This window comes from Selaginella moellendorffii, unplaced genomic scaffold (assembly GCF_000143415.4).
Source record: "Selaginella moellendorffii unplaced genomic scaffold, v1.0 SELMOscaffold_39, whole genome shotgun sequence".
Lineage (NCBI taxonomy): Eukaryota > Viridiplantae > Streptophyta > Lycopodiopsida > Selaginellales > Selaginellaceae > Selaginella > Selaginella moellendorffii.
The window spans coordinates 305,801-323,870 of NW_003314300.1; the positions used below are offsets into that span (position 1 = coordinate 305,801).

An 18,070-nucleotide genomic window follows, 5' to 3' on the forward strand; every position below is an offset into this window, starting at 1 on the left:
TTTCACCACTTTGACGGAATATGCCTAAGAGCATATGCCGCTAGTATGTTCTCTCGTCGCTAGAGCCAAAATCTCTCCACAAGCTGATAATCAGGGTTTGTTCTCTCGCCAGAAATTTGGCTCGTCCCGAGGGATTCTAGGTGCGTCTAGCGAGGAATGCGAGGCTGGAGAGATGTTCTCGTCGATGTCGGCCCCGCATTCTCCCGCAGTAAGCAGCTTCGGTGGTTCTTGGGCAAGAAATTTCAGATGCTTGAGTCTGGAGCGTCCGGTTTTGTGGATTTCGAGGTCAAGGCCGCTCAACCGCAGTGTAAGGGCGACGCTCACGGATGATTCTTCCTCCTCGAACAACGGGTTTTGCATCATCGAGAGCCGAGACACCGTCGTCGATCTCGCGAAAATGCAGTTCGAGGAGCTCAGGGACAACGTGAAAAGCCGCCGCAACAAAATCTTCTTTCTCATGGAGGAGGTATTTCCAGAATGGCTCCTGTGTGTCATCGATCGATCGCTCCTTTTTTTCCATTCGACGTTCCTTCCAGGTTAGAAGACTGAGGATCCAGCAGCGATTGAAAGGCGCCGAGCTAGGCCTGGAAGAGGAGGACGAGGAGAACGATCTGCCAGAGTATTCATCGTTGTTTCCATTTCTTCCACCTTTGGTAAACAAACACTTTCTTATGTTTTTCTATTTCCTCTCAGCAATGGCTTGGCTATGGCAGACATACACGACGTTGAAGTTATACTATGCAACTTGCTTTGCCTTGTGCGGTGGAGTCATCCTTTTCGGTGGCCTTCTAGCTCCTGTTGTAAGCACTAAAATTCAATACTGTGTAGAGATAAGATCTTGTTTTCCTTTCCAAAGCTGGAGCTCCGACTTGGGGTTGGATTTACCTCCTATACCGATTTCATTCACAAGATGCACTTACCCGAGCAGCTAAGGTTTGTGACACTGGAGGTTTGTTGCTGCTGCTTGATGTGGTCTTTGGGATTTTTATAGTCAGGTCGATCCAATCGTTGCTTCGTTTTCGGGTGGGGCAGTCGGAGTCTTATCGTCTCTGATGGTGGTGGAAGCTAATAACATCCGGCAGCAGGATAAGCAGAGGTGCAAGTACTGTCATGGAACTGGTATGGCAATCAATGAGGTCATGGTTTTCATTGCTACAATGCTTTTCAATGTTTCAAGGCTATCTGTCGTGCGCTCTATGCTCAGCTGCTGGAACTGTAGCGAGGCCGGAATCCATGGAACGTAAGAGATGTCCAAACTGCTTTGGCGTGACGAAGGTAGAAGTTTCTGCCTCCTGCGTCTAGCTACACTTTATTTAATTCCTTCTGGTGTCTCCTTTCTTTTTCTGATGTTTTCTCTGTCATTTTTCTAATTTGCAGGTGATGTGTCCTACTTGTTTGTGCACAGGAATGGCACTTGCTACTGAACACGACCGTCGAATCGATCCTTTCGACTGATGAGTGAGTGAGTGCGTATTCCTTTTCGTCTAAAAAAATTCCCCTAGCCATTGATCTTAGCGAAAACAGCGACTAATGCTTTTGACTTGCTCTCTGTCACCAGGTGAGGGTGGGGTTACGTGTGTCTTTCCACCCGCCACACTTGGCGATCGAGAGTATGAAAATAATCTCGAAAGCTGGGAAATGCCGACTGTATGCCTTGCTTGCTTGTTTCATTTTTTAATGTTTTGGTGCAGGAAGCGGTGGCAAGTCTGACGACGAGGCAAGGAAGAAGTTCCTGTCGAGCAGAGAAGTTGCCTATTAGAAGAGAGATCTCAGGAGATGGGTGATGGAGAAAGCAGACTTAACAGCGGGGGAGACGAGGAGAATGAGCGTGATGGGCTTGTCTCGGTTCATAGCCGGCACAGCCACGCCGAGGATATGGATGGAGGAAGCCTTTTCGCGACGCGTTGGAGGACATGGAAGCTTTGCTCTTGCGAGCGTCCTCCCGACACACGTACTATTGTGTTTGATCCAAATTTCAGGCAAAAGCCTTCGATTAAACAACACATAAGCTCCAAGCTGAAAAGATTCATCACTCCTACCCTTCACTGATGTTATTCCTTCCAAGAAAAACATAAGGCATCTGGCACGAAACGCATGCTTGCGATGAGATCTTGAGCAGCACCCAAACGCCCAGCACGGCTCAGACCATGGATCACGCAGCAATAGTCTGGATCAAGACCATCATAGAGCTAAAGCACTACTTAGATCTAATGTTTTCATCGTATCAAACATTTCCAATGCACAGTGCTCCACCACTCTGGAGTAGTTTAGACGTTGAGTCGTCCTCTGGCATCAAAAGGGATTTTTACTTCCCGCATATATTCGATGACACAGATCTCTGGCTAGGAGAAGCTGTGATCTTTGCGTGTATGCTGTTAGCAATTCTGGCATCCAATTGAATATTTCTGTCGCATCCTTCCTTTTGAGATTAAGTCAAGCATGGACTTTCTGTTTGCCTCTAGCATATCATCAAAAACTTCTTCTGCCCGTGCCAAATCTCCATGCAATGTGTATGTTGCTAGCATGGTGTTCCAGACTATCAAATCCCTCTGTGGCATTTTACTGTAGACATCTTTTGCCGCTTACAGAAAGCCATTCTAACGATGAAGTTCACCAACTCAGTTTATCAGCGACAGCTCGTACCCCATCCATCTCGCGTTCCTCCTGTCGTCTCTTGAAGCATCTTCCAGTGTTCATATGCAGATAGCGCACTTAGTGAATTTCATTTCTTGAAGCATCTTGCAATGTTTTCTTATGCCGATAGCAGTGCATTGCAGCAAATGATGTTTTGCATTCGCATTTGGGTAAAGATCTCCTCGCTAGCACTATTATATACTATAATAGTATTATATATAATAATAGTATTATAATAATTATTATTATAATACTATTATATACTATTGTTAAATAATATTTCAATTAAGAAGCTTGTGAAAGAAAAAACCTTAGCAAGAAACAGCCAGATTTGTCCACGAAATCAAGTAATGAAGTGGCATTGCATTAAAATGAGATTTTGCTATGTCATTATGCTCATGTTAGACATATGACACAAGTATCATGTCGAAGGGTGTTTACCTCCGTACAAGACGAGAGCGTTGTCTCATCAACAGCAATGATCAAAGCCTACGGAATAAAGCGAAGGAGTGGAGAGTGCTCATTGGAGAAATCTTGTTTTGAATGGCGCAAATACCCTGTCTGGGCATTTGGACGAGGAAATAGCAAGAGGCTTGAGCTTCTTTATATCCATGAATAATCTCTCAGCTGTGCCGGGCAGCTCCGAGAAGATCATTAAGACGACTGGCCAAACCCAGTCAGTCTCTTCGAGCACCAGTCAACGCGATCAACTAACAGGCCCTCGACTCCATGGGATATGTAAAGGTTGACGAAAAGCCATGGCGTTTCCTGCCGGTCAACCCAGTCAGTCAATGGCAAGTTAAAGCTCTCGTTTACTTGACGTAAAATGAGTATGTACATGTTTGTACGCCAGCTTTAAGCAGAGGAAAGTACAGACATGACCAGCTATAGAAAGCTGTCAAGCTCTTCCATGGCTAGCGATTGGCGCAAGCAGCAAAGCCGGTTGCAAAGATTCGCGTTCACAGCCATTTTTCTCGGCCAGATATAGCCCGACTTCTCTGGATACGCTCGCGCCAAACGAGAGCCCCTCTTCACGTCCTTCGCGTCCTTGTAAAGCCCGAAACCGTAGTGATCAAGCAACGCCTCAACCTGGAAGACAACCAGCACCGTATGCCGTTCTGGGCATACTCACTGGAAACCGCAAGCATCTAAAGCTTTGCGTTGTCACCTCCCTCCTTTTGCCTTTTGCTTTTTCCTATGGACAGATACTATCCTAAACTCTCATGGACACCGCTCTACGAGAGAGGCGATAAAGTTTCTTCTGTAGTCTTCCGTGGGCTCAGGCTAGAAATCGTTGGCAACTGGTGTCTCCCTTCGCACTATGATCCGCAAGAGGATGCGGTTCTGGAGTTTGTCACCACTCGAAAACCGTCCAAAAAGGTACAAGATTCTATTTCGAAGAGCCTCGATGAATCTGGGGTCTGTTGCTCGTTTGACGGGAAGAGCCTCTTCGTTTTCTTCCCGACGTCTCTCGCCTACGCGACGCTAGCCGATGCAAAAGAACAGGTCCGGTGCTATGCCATGAAGAAAGGGAACGTGTTCGAGTTTCTCTTGCTGCCCAGCCCGCTTTGGAAGTCGAAAGAGGGCAAGTTCTTCATGCCTCAACAAGCTCTCTTCCGGACGTGTGAGCCCTACTGTCCATCCTAGCGTTCGAGATTGGGGAGAGGCACGAAGAGCCGGCGTGGCGCCAACTTTTCGAATCCGGGGCATTTTCTGGAGTCTTGGCCTTGATGCCCGGATGCCTGGACGTGGTTCTTATCACTCGCCAAGGGACTCAACGATTCCATGACCCCGACTTTGTAGACTTGAGCGAGCTGTTGAGTGGCTTTCGGCTCTATCTCACGGCTCTTCCAAGGGTACTCTGGCCAACACTCCGGGAAGTAAGTGTCGCCATCTTTGGCGATGCGAAAACGAGTTCACCTCACTTGTTTGTGCAGGATCGGAGGGGCTACATGACAACCAACAAGAAGCTGGCGGATATCCTTTGCAAACGTATACGCGAAGGGAATGTAGAAGAGGCGAAAGCGGTGGTGTGTTTTATGTCTTGTTTAGATACGTTTAGCTCCTTTGAGGTGCTCCCTCTGGTGAGTCTTTCTCCGTATATGCATGGTTCATGTCCGGTGTTTAAATTGCAATACACAGGTTCTAGCTGTGTCCAAGAACATGGAAGAGCTCGTGGAGTTTATGTGTGAATTTGAGGTCGACGTGGATCAAGTTGACTGGTTTGGACGAAGCAGCGTTGTCTTCTTCACTAAATTGTGCTGCCTTGTAGGTTTGGTCAAACTGCACGAGCTCGCGCTACGGGAAAGATTCGAAAGTTTATCGACGAGAAATACCCGGATGCCCCGGATGCTCCTGGTTTGATCTTTTGTTCTTACTATAGGTTACACATACGTAATTATTGATGGATTGTGTGCTTGCAGAAGGTTTGACAGTGAGCGCCCCTGAACCATCAACGGTGAAAGTTTCTGGTCTCACTTCCGAAAATCTCCGGAAACTGGTAAAGATGGTCTCCGGAAGAAAGATTGCCGCCTACTATCTCCCTGATGCAGTTGGAGAAAACAATACAATGTGTTTGCAGGTAAGTAGCTTTTGTAGATGCTCTCTTTTGTTCACGCCTTTCTTTTGTCTGAATAATGCAGCAATTGTTTCCTGATGCAAGCGATCCTGATTCATTACTTCGAGAGGTCAAAGCCACGCTAATGTTAGGAGGAGACTAGATGGCGGCAGTGCCAAGCAATGATATACGCCATAGCCAATCATGGACTCTTCATCACTTGGACGGTCCTGATCTGCGCCTCATAATCGCGGATTTTCCAAAAAGGTCAAACCTGTAAATATAACTACCCTTAAGAAATATAACTAATCCTGCCTTTAGGTCAAGTACCTTTTTTGGTTTAAGGACTTTGACGGAATATGCCTAAGACTTGAGGATATTACGTTCTCCCCACTGATAATCAGGGTTTGTAGGGCTCGCGAGAATTCCAGGTGCGTCTAGCGAGGAATGCGAGGTTGGAGAGATGTTCTCGTCGATGTCGGCCCCGCATTCTCCCGCAGTAAGCAGCTTGGGTGGTTCTTGGGCAAGAAATTCCGGATGCTTGAGTCTGGAGCGTCCGGTTTTGTGGATTTCGAGGTCGAGACCGCTCAACCGCAGTGTAAGGGCGACGCTCACGGATGATTCCTCCTCCTCGAACAACGGGTTTTACATCATCGACAGCCGAGACACTGTCGTTGATCTCGCGAAAATGCAGTTCGAGGAGCTCAGGGATGACGTGAAAACTCGTCTTGCGCATGGAGGAGGTATTTGAATTTGTGCTCTTGTGTGTCATCGATCGATCCCTCTTCTTTCCAGGTTAGAAGACTGAGGATCCAGCAGCGATTGAAAGGCGCCGAGCTAGGCCTGGAAGAGGAGGACGAGAAGAATGATCTACCAGAGTAATTATCGTTGTTTCGATTTCTTCCACCTTTGGTAAACAAACACTTTCTTATGTTTTTCTATTTCCTCTCAGCAATGGCTTGGCTATGGCAGACATACACGACGTTGAAGTTATACTATGCAACTTGCTTTGCCGTGTACGGTGGAGTCATCCTTTTTGGTGGCCTTCTAGCTTGTAAGCACTTCAAATCTAGACTGTATATATGATCTCCTTACATTTTTGTTTTCCTTTTCAAAGCTGGAGCTCAGACTTGGGATTGGATTTCCCACCTATACTGATTTATACATTTACCCGAGCAGCTAAGGTTTGTGACACAGGGAGTTTGTTGCTGTTGCTTGATGTGGTCTTTGGGATTTTTATAGTCAGGTCGATCCAAGCGTTGCATCATTTTCGGGTGGGTCAGTCGGAGCTAATAACATCCGGCAGCAGGATAAGAAGAGGTGCAAGTATTGTCATGGAACTGGTATGGCAATCAATGAAGGCTTCATTCATTTTTCATAGTTTTTATTGCTACAATGCTTTGCTTTACAATGTTTCATGTCTATCTGTCGTGCTGCTCAGCCGCTGGAACTGTAGCGAGTCCGGAATCCATGGAACGTAAGAGATGTCCAAACTGCTTTGGCGTGACGAAGGTAGAAGTTTCTTCCTCCTCCGTCTAGCTACACTTTATTTTCTTACTTCCGATGTCTCCTTTCTTTTTCTGATGTTTTCTCCGTCCACTTTTGATCCTTTTTCATTTTTTTCTTGCAGGCGATGTGTCCTACTTGTTTGTGCACAGTAATGGCACTGGCTACTGAACATGACCGTCGAATCGATCCTTTCGACTGATGAGTGAGTGAGTGCGTATTCCTTTTCGTCTTTACACCGCCAAAAGAATTCCCCTAGCTATTGATCTTAGCGAAACAGCGACTAATGCTTTTGACTTGCTCTCTGTCACCAGGTGAGGGTGGGGTTAGGTGTGTCTTTTCACCCACCACACTTGGCGATCGAGAGTATGAGCTACGCCACTCTCTCCTAAAATAATCTCGAGAGCTGGGAAAGATCAAGAGCTGCCGAGTGTATGCCTTGTTTGCTTGTTTCACTTTTGGCAAAAGTTTAATGTTCTGGTGCAGGGAGCGGTGGCAAGTTAGTATGTATAGAGGCGTTGCTTCAGCCTCGACATTTTTCGCCGTTTCGCAGGAGGGGCAGCAAGAGCAGCCGCAGCAGCTCCATGCCGATCTTAGCCTGCTATGGTAACGATGACAGGCGAAGAGCATGCAAATTGGGGGTATCTATGGAGCAACCAAATGCAGTGGAAGCATCAATTTGTTGCCGTGTCTCCAGGAAAGCTTCAAGTCTTCTCATCAGAGCAGCGGGATCATCTAGAGGTACAGCTTCTTAGTTCGCCGATGCCATCGATTTTTGACACCCGATTCTGCAGAGAAGGATTTTTCTGAATGGGGGTACCACTGTTAAGATTGTGGATTCCACGGAGTCCGGCAATGCCTCCCTCAATAGCAGCTCCAAGTTACATTTTTGGCGAAGGATCAGCAGGAGGAGCTCTTGCACGAATCAGTACTTGCCTGAGCCGGAGGGTGCGATAGTTTTCATCAAGACCGTCCAAGGAAAGAAGATGTTTCTATTAGTGTCAAACCAGGCAAGTTCTTTAATCAGTGTTTTCGCCGCTTGACTTTGCTTTTTCTGATATCAGCACGAAGCCGGAGTATGGAAAACGGCGATCGAGCAACGAATTGTTCTTCCACCGAAACACAAACGAGCACAGAGTCTTTTACGGGCTTTGTCCCTAACTTCTGCGCCATCAAAAAATAAGAGCGTCGATGAGGCAAGCCGTAAAACAAGACCGCTCGCTCTACGTTGGCAGGTCGGCAATAATCAACATCCTGCTGATGCACTGGATACTCGTGAAGACTGTACAGCATTTTTAAAATCGAGATACTCAAACACAAACGCGTTCGAAGCCGCCATGACGATGATCGAGCAATTCAATGGGTTCTACCAGATGGGAGACTGCCAGCTTCCAAACGAGGTACAGGATGAAAAATTCCAAGATAAAAACGAAATCTGACAATGGCTTTTTAGCTGCGGATTGAAGCGTGGAGAGGAACGCTACTTAGCATAGTGCGCAACCTTCGTGATCAACTCCTTACTCGGACCTCTGACTTGTCTGAAGACCATTCCGAGAGCGTAAGTTTCATGTGGTTTCTAAGAGCTACTAATTTGAGTAAGCTGCGCAGCTCTGGCTAGCCTGTGAGACGTGGGTTATGGCTGCAGCGCATGACAAGATTATGGGCGCCTGCGAGCAAATGTACGCTGCTGATGACAGGAAGCTAGCTCAGAAACTATCAAAACTCAGACAGGTAAAAGAACAATCCATTCTCCCGATTTCATGTTGACTTTGTAATTTAATTTTGTTTTCGGATTTTTTTTCTCCAGCTGGATCCTTCGATACTGGGAGTAAATGCAGATCTCAAGGATATCGCTTTTGGAGACGCAATACAGGTGTTTGGAATGATCAACACTTGTCGCAGTCCCCTTGAAAAGGTACGGAAAGCTTCGTGTCACAAACATTTAGAAGAATGGTTTTCTTTTCCAGGCGGTCTGCTTGAAGAAAACGATCAACTTTGTGATGGACGGAATTCAAGCTAGTTCGTCCAAAGGTATCAAAGCAAGGAAAGAAAAACTTCTATGCTTACTTCCAAGTATTTCCTTCCATGCAGAGAATCAGCTCTGTACAGACGATCTTTTGTCACTCATGCTGCTCTTGATCGCACACGCCAAGGTAGATTCTCGCGAAAATCTCCATACCAAACGAGATAAAAATCTGCTTTTTTCGCAGCTCCAGCACTTGCAAGCTACTGCGTGTTACATGGAAAACTTCTTCCAAATGCGCGACGATCAACAAACCGGTGAATTGAGGTGAGTGATTTGCTTGAATTCTCTCAAGTCTAGGATGGAATGACACGATCGTGCTGCGCTGCGTCAGGTACCACATCACAAACTTCGTGGCGGCCTGCGCATACCTGTCGTCTCCAGAGATCGAAGAGCTCGTCTCGAGCGTAGTGATCTCTCCGGCATCGTCATCCTCCTCGTCATCCTCCCCAAGCTCGTCCAATTCCTCCTCCTCCAAAGGCGGCGGAGGAAGATCCCGCAAAGAGATCGACGCTGCCTTCGCCACCGGGACGAGCGAATCCTCGCCAGAATTTATCCTCGCGCCAACTTACCTGTGATTCAAAGGATTCGTGGCGCTTGGGATCCAAAGAGAGAAGAAAGAAAGAAAAAATTCCTCTCTTTGCGCGAAAGTTCCAAAAGAATGGGAGAACTTTCTTTGATTTTACCACCACTTTAGTGGCGACACTATGACGATAACTCTTTTGGCGTGATCTAGAGGCTCTAGAGTGAGTGACACGACGCTCTCTTGGAAGAATGGTAGATTCCTCGCTGGCAAAAGGCCCACGCATTTGAGATTCATCGCCAATCTCTTTTTCTCTGCGCCGCCATGGAGGAATTGGAGAGAAATTCCGCGGCGGCAGCGCTCCTGCGCCTTCGGTCGCAGCAATTCGATGACAAGGAAGCGATCGCGAAGCCCAATCTGGAGCTGGGCTCATCGATTGGAGTGGAGATTGCGCGCGATGAGATTCTTCCAGTGGATCTCCTGGCGCATTGCTTGTTACAGTTATCTTCCTTCCGGGACATGGCCATGTAAGCACGGTATCTCGTTTTTTTTCCCCTTTCTTTTTAGCCCCCTTTATTTGCGGAAGAACCCTAATTTTGGGCAGGGTGAATCTCGTGTGCAAGAAATGGAGGAGCGCCATGCGGCAATCGCTGGCATATCGCAAGCGATTGAGCTTCGCGGGATGCCGTGTCGACGATGTCTCGGTCGCCAATCTTGTGAATCAAGCGCTCAATCTCTTGGATCTCGACATGTAGGTTCTGATCTCTTCTCTCTCGGGCTCTAATTCTTTCCATTCCAGGTCCGCTGGAACTTGGGGCTGCCAGATCACAGACATTGCGCTCGTTGCCATCGCGGATTCTAGCTGCTGCCCCAATCTCCGCTCGATTTCCTTGTGGGGTGTCACGGCAATCACTGATCAAGGCGTCGCGGCGCTGGTAAGCTGGAAATCCACGCTTCTCATCCAATCGATCTTCGTCCTTCCAGGTCTTTCGAGCCAAATCGCTCGAGAATCTCAATGTGGGTGGCACTTTCATCACCGACGCGTCCCTCCTCGCCATCGCCACGCATTGCCGCTCTCTCAAGGTCCGTGGAATTCATTCTACCAGATTTGCGATCTATCCATTCCATGATCCATGGATCCTCTTCTTCCTTCCAGGCGCTCAATGTGTGGGGATGCAAATTCGTGACGGAGAAAGGGCTCCTCCACCTCGCGCGAGGATGCCCAAGCCTCCAATCGCTCAACGTCTTTGGCATCAAGGTCACCAATCTCTTCTTCCACTCCCTGGCAGCACTGAATTCGCAGCTCCAGATCAAACCAGCCCCATCGCTATAAAGCCATTCTATTCTTTGCTCGATCGATCCTCTCGATCGATTGAGCTATGAGCTCCGTGCTAGAATCCTCTCTACTCCTCCGGCAGTGTGGCGACTCGCGAGATCTAGCTCGCGGGAGGGAAATCCACCGGCAGCTCGTCCAATCCGGCGAGGATCGCCAGACATTCCTGGGCAATTTGATAATCCTCATGTATGGGAAGTGTGGAAGAACAGAAGACGCGATCCAGGCATTCCACAGGATCCGCCACACAAACATCTACTCGTGGACGAATCTTATCGCCGCGCTCGCGCGAAGCGGTGATCTCGATCGAGCGCAGTCGGCGCTCCATTCGATGCCCGTGATCGAGATCGTGGCGTGGAACACGATCATCACCGCATATGCCCAGCAAGGGCATCCGCGAAGAGCCCTGCATCTCTTCGAGATCATGGATCTAGAAGGGATTGTGGGCGATGGAATCACGCTCTTGGGCGCGATCGAGGCATGCGCCCAGCTCCAATCCCTCTCGCGGGGACGGCAAATCCACGCTCGGATTGTCAGCCTCGGGCTGGATAGATCCGAGCTCCCACTCGCGAATTCGCTCATCAAGATGTATTCGCGATGCGCTAGCGTAAGGGACGCGAAGAGGGTCTTTGATGGGATGATCCACCGCGATCTTGTGTCGTGGAACACGATCATAGCAGCACTTGCCACGAACGGGCATTTGGATCTTGCGCTACAGGCTTTTAACCGGATGAATCAAAGAGACCGAGCGTCCTGGAACACGATGATTGTGGCGTTCTCGCAACTGGGCGATCACCGGCGATCCATGGAATTTCTCGCGAGCATGGATCTGGAAGGGATCGAGCCGGACGAGATCACGTTCCTGGGCGGATTGGAAGCTTGTGCGGGGCTCACGGCAATTGCCGAAGGGAAGCTCCTCCACTCGAGCATCCAGCAATGGGGGCTAGACTCGCGACTCCAAATCTCTACATCCTTGATCACAATGTATGGCAAGTGTGGCGATCCAGAACTAGCTCGATCGATCTTTGATAATTGCAATTCCCGTGATTTAATCTTTTGGAACGCAATGCTTGCAGCTTATGCCAAGAACGGGCATCTGGTGCAAGCGCTCGATCTCTTCTGGCAAATGGATCTAGAAGGAATCGCAAAGAGCGCTGCGACGCACGTCAATCTCCTCGCAGGACTCAGCCATGGAGGGACACTCCGCGATGGGATCGAGTTCTTCCTGGCCATGAGCGCTGATCACAGCGTGGAGCCGGGATACAAGCACTACTCCTGCGTGATCGATCTCCTAGCCCGCACTGGCAAGTTGGGTGATGCCCACGACCTCCTCCTCGCCATGCCCTTCTATCCTGACGTGATCTCCTGGACGACCCTGCTGACCGCTTGCAAGCTCCACAAGGACAGTAATCGAGCTGCCGCAATAGCTAGGGAAATCGGCTCCTCCCAGAACGTAGTCGTTTCAATCGCGAATTTCTATGTCCAGGATACTTGATCTATAAAAGAGACCTTCATCAGATGATAGTAAACTTCTGCAAAATTATTGACTGAGTTGTTTGTATTCTGTTTTGAGTGGGAGTTCTATCTACTTTGTTATTAGAAACTCCTCCTTCACATTTCTCCATGTGATGGAGTTTTTTAACGAAGTGCCACCCAATCCAAGGAGCTAGAAAACACTTTGCCACTTTACTTAATCTTCTAGTGATGAAGTTTGACAAATCAAAGGACTTTTTTAAAGAGAGGCTGCGCGAGTGAGTCGAGGAAGAACCCCACCGCGGTCATGTCCATCCGGAGCCGCATTCTTTTCCGGGCCCTTCGCATCCCCCACCGTGAAATACGATTCTTCCGCCAGCATCTCTTCCAGCTTGCGCTTGCATTGCTTCGAGTAGAATCGCGATGGAAGGTGCGCGATCCATTTGCCGATAGGAAGCTCCTCCTCGCCCTCCCTAACTAAACTTTAAACCCAGTTGCCAAAAGGTCGTTCTTTAGGGCTCTTGAGCTATAAAGGAAGAATGTGAGTGTCCCATTTTTTAGGGTTCTTGATGGGCGAGGGCTGGATTGTGGTGGAGCGCTCGTCGTCGCGGCGGGGTTCCAGCAAGAAGCCCAGGCTGATGGACGATGACGACCAGGAGCTCACGGTGGAGGAGTTTCGCAAGGCCATCCACGCGATTCTGGTGAGGATGGATAGGATCAGGAGCTCCGATTTCTACAAGAGATTTCTAGCGCAGGTCGGGGCCAGCGTTGGGGAGTCCCTGGCAGCGATGGGCGTGGAGAATCTGGTGGTGTATGGGCTGGGGAGGATCTCCAGGTCGGAGAGCTCGCGGCTCCAGCTCGCGCTGGTGCTGCTACTCAGGCAGGATCGCGTCCTGCCCGAGGATTGCTTGATCTGGGTGTTTGATCCGGTGCTCACGGCGTGCGAGTGGAGGATCCTGCGGCAACTCGAGTGCCGCGCGATCGATTCCAACGAGCTGGGGCTCCGGAAGGTGGAGGAGCCGACGCTGTTCTTCATGCCCCACTGCGAATCACACCTCTACGACAACGTCGTCAAGGCGAATTGGGGATCGCTGGGCAAGATCGCGATCCTGGGCAATAGCTTCGCGAGCTACATGGAGAGATGGACGATCTATCCCAACCAGAAAGGCTCGCGCCCGGATCATCTCCTGGCTATCCAGCCCCGGGCAGTCGAGCTTCCGGTGGATGACGTGGACTTTATGTACGCCTTCAATGACATGAGCTGGCACTTTTTCCCGGACGAATGATATGACATGGGGGCGGGAACATGGGAGCGGCAAACGGTCCGAAATTCTATCATTTTTATGACATGGGAACGGCAGGTATATGACATGGACTATGGGGGGGAATTCTGTCGTTTTCTTATGACATGGGAATCGTGCCCGTTGGAATTAAGCGGGAAGGAACAAGGACAACTAGACGAGCAAGAGAGAGAAGGGCGGCGGCGGCGCGGAAGAGATGGAGCGCTTGTCCGATCGACCAGCGTTTGCGAGTGTTCTTGGCGAGGATTCCATCGGCGAGCGCGATCCGTGGCTGGTAAGCTCGCAAGCCTTGCTAGAAATCTTTCTATCCTGCGAGCTAGGGTCTCACAGGGATGCCTTGCAGCCGATACCCCAGCGCTTCGTCCAGCTCTACGCGGATGGATTCGCCAAAGAGTGCCGGATTCGCGGGCCGGATGGCGCCGCCTGGGGCGTGACGCTGGGCGGGCCGAGCTTGAGCCGCATTGGGATGAGGGGAGGGTGGGAGACCTTCGCGCTGGCCTATGGATTGAAGGCTGGGGATCTTCTTGTGGTGAGGCTCGTCCAAGAATCGGTGTTCCAGGTGGAGATCTTTGGTTCCAAGAGCCGGGTGAACAAGCTTCCAGGGAGATTCATGGCGAGCTTCTTCAATGCGGGATCCAGGGAAGCGCAAGAAAGAGATGGGCAGTGTCTGGAAGCTACAGCCGTGGAGAAAGATGGAACTGGCAGTGCAGAAGATGGAAGAACTAGGCCCAGAAGTTCTTCCCAGATTGCAAGACAAACACCACCACGAAGGCAACCATCTCAAGAAGAAGATGGAAGAACTAGGCGGAGAAGTTCTTCCCGGATTGCTGCAAGCCAGACACCACCAAGGCAAGCATCGCATGAAGAAGATGGAAGAACTACGCGGAGAAGTTCTTCCCGGATTGCAAGCCAGACACCACCGCCAAGGCAACCATCCCATGAAGGAGATGGAACAACTAGGCGGAGAAGTTCTTCCCGGATTCCAAGCCAGGCGCCACCATCCCGTGAAGAAGATGGAAGAACTAGGTGGAGAAGTTCTTCCCGGATTGCAAGCCAGACACCACCACCATCGCGGCCACCACCACCAGCGAAAGCATCCACGAGCAAAGCAGTGGTGGTTGCTAGCACCAGGACGAGGAAGAAGAACAGCGAAGAACAATCGGAGGAGAAGCCTTTGTCACGGCGGCGAGCCGTGACTGATGCCGAGCGCGAGAGAGCCCTGGAGCGAGCTCGGCAGTTCACGTCCACGAATCCATTCACCATGAACAAGATGAACAAATCGCACGTCTACCGCGGCTTCTGGATGGTAAGCTCGTGCTCGCTCGATCGAAAGCTTTTCTCGCGCGCTAAGTTTCTAAGTTCCACAGGGAATGAACCACCAGTTCGCGCGGCAGCACTTGCCATCGCAGATCTGTAGCATTGTGCTCGTGGATTCGAGCGGGGCGGAGTGGCCGGCAAGGTATCTGCCCAGGCCGGGGATCAGTGGCGGCTGGAAGAAGTTCGCGCTGGATCACAGGCTCGAGGAGGGCGACGTGGTGATCTTCGAGCGCGTGGATCGCACCCAGTGTAATCCAGTGATTCGGGTTCACATCTACAGGGTGGTGGAGGTCGATGATCTACCGCAGGAGGAGGAAGAGCAAGCGAGGAAGAGAAGGAAGTATAGCGATTCTTCCAGGGAAGATCTTGGGCGCCGAGAGGACAAAGAACAAGGAAGAAGGAAGGGTGGACGTCCACGATTGCGTCCCAGTTTGTAGGAGCCGATCTACACCGTCGGTGTAACTTTATAAAAGAGTTCTTTGATTTCTATTCGATCTAGGTTTTGTGTCTATGGCGGAGGTAAGCAAGCGCGTTCTTGCGAGTGGCGCGCGTGAATTTTTTCCGATTGTTCTTGGCAGATCGTGGAGCTCAAGGTCGCCATGACTTGCGAGGGATGCGTGGGTGCCGTGAAGAGGGTTCTGGGCAAAATGCAAGGTAGATTTTGGGCTCGATTTTTGCTTAGCGACTTATAGCGAGTCCCTGGTGTTCTTGGCGGTGGATTTCCTGGTAGGAGTGGAGTCTTTCGATGTGGATCTCAAGGAGCAAAAGGTAACCGTCAAGGGCAATGTCAAGGCGGAAGACGTGCTCCAGACGGTGTCCAAGACGGGCAAAGCGACCACTTTCTGGCCCAAGGAAGAACAGTGAGCCATCCAGCCATGGCGATCCAATCCATCGAGGAAAGAGTAGCGTAGAGAACACTCCTCCTCTCTCTCTCTCTCTCTCTTATAACATCACAACTAAGTTTCCTGCTAGAGAACTTGATCGATCGAGAACTTCGAGAGTAGAGTATAGATCAAGTAGACACGATGGGAAGAGCCGATAGCTCGAGCTATGGCAGCCGCTCGATCCGAGCTTGCAAGTGGCGAGCAAGGTCGTCCAGGAGATCACGAGGGTGCATTTTCCCATTTTATTTTTTCATTGCTTTTTTCTGAAAATAACTATGACCGTTGACCAATTATGAACTTTACATATAAACCCAAAGCCCTAAATATTGACCATTGACCACCATTGACAGTTGACCTTTTGACCTTTTTGACCCTTCGACCATCACTCGCTAAACAGTTTCCACATCACGGGCCTCGGCTCATACGGCATGTTTTCGATCAGCTCCTTGGCCTCTTTCGCGAAGCCTTTCCGCGCAAGGATGTCGATCACGCACTCATAGTGCTCCGCGGTATGTTCTATCCATCTGTCCGCAGTGATGGATCGGAAGTACTCGCGGCATCGCTTGACGAGCGATGATCCGGCGGAGTGGTGCCTGATCGCGACCAAAACGTTGAGCATCGTTCCTCCGTCCGGGATCATCCCGTTCCAATCCATCCTCCGGAGAAGCTCCAGGACTTGCCTGAGATGCCCGGCTCTTGCGTGCGCTTCCATGAGCGAGTTCCAGGAGCCCTCGTCTTGGATCGAGAGAGCGTGAGCTAGGAAAACCTCCGCTGCTTTGGCCAGATCTCCACGCTTCCCATACATGGCCACCAGCGCCGTCTTGATCACCGCGTCCAGCCCCAGATCTTTCTCCACAAACTGCTCGTGGAGTTTTCTTCCCTGCGAGAAATCGCCCATGGCTGTGCAAGCATTGATCGCAGCAGCAAAAACTGGCGGACAGTCTCCTTCTTCACACCGATTCTCGCCCACCAATCGCTTGAAAAGGCTCAACGCGGCCTCGTTGACGCCATGCGCGACGTACTCGACGATCATGGCTGTGGAGCACGACGAATCCACGCAGGGAATCTCCTCAAAAACCATCCTTGCGTCGCGGAGGCTTCCACACTTGGAGAACATCTTGATCAATGCGCTGCTGATTCTCACGTCTCCTTTGAGACCGAGCTCACAGCACTCTCTGTAAATGTTCCTCCCAAGTTCCAGGAACTCTATCCGGCCTTGGAACGAGCAAAAGATCTGGAAGAAAGTTTCCCTGTTCGGGTGAACTCCTTCCAAATCCATTCTCGTGAGAAACTCCAGAGCTTGCGAAGGATTGCTGGAGTCGCCACCTTGAGCACACGCAGCTATGGCGGCGTTCCAAGACTCCAAGCTCTTCTCTTCGATTCCCTCGAAAGTTCTCCTCGCGTCTTCCACACTGCCCATCTTTCCATACGCCGCAATCAATCCATCCCAGAAGCGTTCCTTCACTGAAAACTCCCCCAGCTCCACGGATTCGTGGATCACTCGGACGATCGCAGTGGTGCCGATCTCGCCGCAAGCCTCCACGACTGCGCAGAGCGTGAAGCTGCTGGGCTTGATCCCTTCCACCGCCATCTCTCGAAACGCTTGCAATGCCTTAGCAAAATCCCCGCTCTGGGAAAATGCTGCGATCACCACGCTCCACGAGAACGTGTTCTTCCTCAGCCACGATTCCAGCATTGGTCGCGATTCCTCGATGCATCCGAGCTTGCTGCACTTCTCCACCACCAAATCCCGCAGATTCCTGTCGTTGATCACGCCAGCCCTCTTGGCGGAATCCAGCGCCCGTGCAACATCGCTCGCGCGCCTGGATCGCGAGATCAGCTCCACCTGGTTACGTGTGACGCGCGCTTGCCGTTCCCTGCGGAGCTGCGCTGGATCGCGCGCGTACCATGGCGGATTTTGCTTGCCCGGATCCCGCGCCCTGCGAATGCCTCGCTTGCGATTCTCCCGCGACTGGCGGAGGATATGATCCACGCGACGACGCACGCGGCTGGAGAAATGGGCGAAGCTCGGCCCGCGCCTCCTCAGCCACATCCATGCCTCGGTTTTTAGGGCTCTTGTGAGATTTAAAATGATTCCAGCCGCATATCCTTTTAGGGCTTTCTATACCTAGTTTATATTTATTTCAAATTAAGTACGAAGCTTTTCGAGGCTTTGGTATGCGTTTATGAGTTAAAAAATCTGTCACTGTTGTAACATATACTGAGTTGGGCAAACTTATAAACACACTTGATAAAAAAAAATATGCTGTAAGGGTGGTAGATATAAAGCCTTTGAGAGAAAATAGACTCTAGATAACCCTAGCTGGAAGCCCTAAGTTATATAGAGAGTTTAAAACCATTATGCAAAATCTTATGGGATGACCATAAAAGATCTTTACCTTTAAGTAAAAAATAAATATAATAATGTTTTAGTTTATTTATTATATATTGTTAAATTAATTTTAAAAAACTCATATATTTATAGTAGTCTAATGAGATGGTGGTATAACAGAATAATT

The 18,070-nt window shown here is 50.0% G+C and overlaps 8 protein-coding genes and 1 pseudogene across 19 annotated transcripts; 8 read left to right on the forward strand and 1 right to left on the reverse strand.

The window, feature by feature from the left end:
* Nucleotides 1-78: 78 nt before the first annotated feature.
* LOC9659792 (protein ORANGE, chloroplastic) lies at nucleotides 79-2,029 on the forward strand. Of its 5 annotated transcripts, none has more exons than XM_024684084.1 (8): nucleotides 79-466; nucleotides 537-653; nucleotides 714-800; nucleotides 857-933; nucleotides 992-1,119; nucleotides 1,178-1,275; nucleotides 1,378-1,462; nucleotides 1,692-2,029. In XM_024684084.1, exons 1-7 carry the CDS (start codon nucleotides 173-175, stop codon nucleotides 1,453-1,455), a joined length of 879 nt encoding a protein of 292 aa, XP_024539852.1. In that variant the 5' UTR covers nucleotides 79-172; the 3' UTR covers nucleotides 1,456-1,462; nucleotides 1,692-2,029. The 5 variants fall into 5 exon arrangements, with proteins under 5 accessions (XP_024539852.1, XP_024539849.1, XP_024539851.1 ...); XM_024684081.1 differs by lacking the exon at nucleotides 1,692-2,029 and adding an exon at nucleotides 1,559-1,650 and having other exon boundaries at nucleotides 1,378-1,466; XM_024684083.1 differs by lacking the exon at nucleotides 1,692-2,029 and adding an exon at nucleotides 1,559-1,650.
* Nucleotides 2,030-4,353: 2,324 nt separating this feature from the next.
* On the forward strand, nucleotides 4,354-5,418 carry LOC9659274. Of its 2 annotated transcripts, none has more exons than XM_024684035.1 (6): nucleotides 4,354-4,514; nucleotides 4,572-4,718; nucleotides 4,777-4,856; nucleotides 4,907-4,992; nucleotides 5,058-5,215; nucleotides 5,277-5,418. In XM_024684035.1, the coding sequence occupies exons 1-6, from the start codon at nucleotides 4,365-4,367 to the stop codon at nucleotides 5,352-5,354; spliced, it is 699 nt and encodes a 232-aa protein (XP_024539803.1). In that variant the 5' UTR covers nucleotides 4,354-4,364; the 3' UTR covers nucleotides 5,355-5,418. The 2 variants fall into 2 exon arrangements, with proteins under 2 accessions (XP_024539803.1, XP_024539804.1); XM_024684036.1 differs by having other exon boundaries at nucleotides 5,061-5,215.
* Nucleotides 5,355-6,955, forward strand: LOC112340466 (annotated as a pseudogene).
* On the forward strand, nucleotides 6,829-9,437 carry LOC9659275. Of its 3 annotated transcripts, none has more exons than XM_024683978.1 (12): nucleotides 6,829-6,906; nucleotides 7,012-7,129; nucleotides 7,184-7,438; nucleotides 7,492-7,707; nucleotides 7,762-8,097; nucleotides 8,151-8,255; nucleotides 8,306-8,428; nucleotides 8,505-8,612; nucleotides 8,665-8,728; nucleotides 8,789-8,850; nucleotides 8,908-8,987; nucleotides 9,055-9,437. In XM_024683978.1, exons 3-12 carry the CDS (start codon nucleotides 7,301-7,303, stop codon nucleotides 9,296-9,298), a joined length of 1,476 nt encoding a protein of 491 aa, XP_024539746.1. In that variant the 5' UTR covers nucleotides 6,829-6,906; nucleotides 7,012-7,129; nucleotides 7,184-7,300; the 3' UTR covers nucleotides 9,299-9,437. The 3 variants fall into 3 exon arrangements, with proteins under 3 accessions (XP_024539746.1, XP_024539747.1, XP_002978881.1); XM_024683979.1 differs by having other exon boundaries at nucleotides 6,889-6,910; XM_002978835.2 differs by lacking the exon at nucleotides 6,829-6,906 and having other exon boundaries at nucleotides 6,944-7,129.
* A 38-nt stretch (nucleotides 9,438-9,475) lies between these two features.
* On the forward strand, nucleotides 9,476-12,250 carry LOC9659276 (F-box protein At5g67140). Of its 4 annotated transcripts, none has more exons than XM_002978836.2 (5): nucleotides 9,476-9,770; nucleotides 9,848-9,994; nucleotides 10,043-10,178; nucleotides 10,228-10,326; nucleotides 10,400-10,787. In XM_002978836.2, the coding sequence occupies exons 1-5, from the start codon at nucleotides 9,568-9,570 to the stop codon at nucleotides 10,574-10,576; spliced, it is 762 nt and encodes a 253-aa protein (XP_002978882.1). In that variant the 5' UTR covers nucleotides 9,476-9,567; the 3' UTR covers nucleotides 10,577-10,787. The 4 variants fall into 4 exon arrangements, with proteins under 4 accessions (XP_002978882.1, XP_024539748.1, XP_024539750.1 ...); XM_024683980.1 differs by having other exon boundaries at nucleotides 9,558-9,770; nucleotides 10,400-12,250; XM_024683982.1 differs by having other exon boundaries at nucleotides 9,678-9,770; nucleotides 9,867-9,994; nucleotides 10,400-12,250.
* Nucleotides 12,251-12,605: 355 nt separating this feature from the next.
* On the forward strand, nucleotides 12,606-13,415 carry LOC9659278 (protein SENSITIVITY TO RED LIGHT REDUCED 1). Its single transcript, XM_002978838.2, has one exon. The coding sequence runs from the start codon at nucleotides 12,619-12,621 to the stop codon at nucleotides 13,333-13,335; it is 717 nt and encodes a 238-aa protein (XP_002978884.2). The 5' UTR covers nucleotides 12,606-12,618; the 3' UTR covers nucleotides 13,336-13,415.
* Nucleotides 13,416-13,513: 98 nt separating this feature from the next.
* On the forward strand, nucleotides 13,514-15,154 carry LOC112349491 (B3 domain-containing transcription factor VRN1-like). 2 transcript variants are annotated; one of them, XM_024683999.1, is made up of 3 exons: nucleotides 13,514-13,624; nucleotides 13,694-14,656; nucleotides 14,718-15,154. In XM_024683999.1, exons 1-3 carry the CDS (start codon nucleotides 13,547-13,549, stop codon nucleotides 15,102-15,104), a joined length of 1,428 nt encoding a protein of 475 aa, XP_024539767.1. In that variant the 5' UTR covers nucleotides 13,514-13,546; the 3' UTR covers nucleotides 15,105-15,154. The 2 variants fall into 2 exon arrangements, with proteins under 2 accessions (XP_024539767.1, XP_024539766.1); XM_024683998.1 differs by having other exon boundaries at nucleotides 13,514-14,656.
* A 51-nt stretch (nucleotides 15,155-15,205) lies between these two features.
* Nucleotides 15,206-15,670, forward strand: LOC9659279 (copper transport protein ATX1). The gene is made up of 2 exons (XM_002978839.2): nucleotides 15,206-15,321; nucleotides 15,398-15,670. The coding sequence occupies exons 1-2, from the start codon at nucleotides 15,267-15,269 to the stop codon at nucleotides 15,529-15,531; spliced, it is 189 nt and encodes a 62-aa protein (XP_002978885.2). The 5' UTR covers nucleotides 15,206-15,266; the 3' UTR covers nucleotides 15,532-15,670.
* A 263-nt stretch (nucleotides 15,671-15,933) lies between these two features.
* Nucleotides 15,934-17,604, reverse strand: LOC9659280 (pentatricopeptide repeat-containing protein At2g34400). The gene has a single exon (XM_024683904.1). The coding sequence runs from the start codon at nucleotides 17,602-17,604 to the stop codon at nucleotides 15,934-15,936; it is 1,671 nt and encodes a 556-aa protein (XP_024539672.1).
* Between the last annotated feature and the right edge of the window lie 466 nt (nucleotides 17,605-18,070).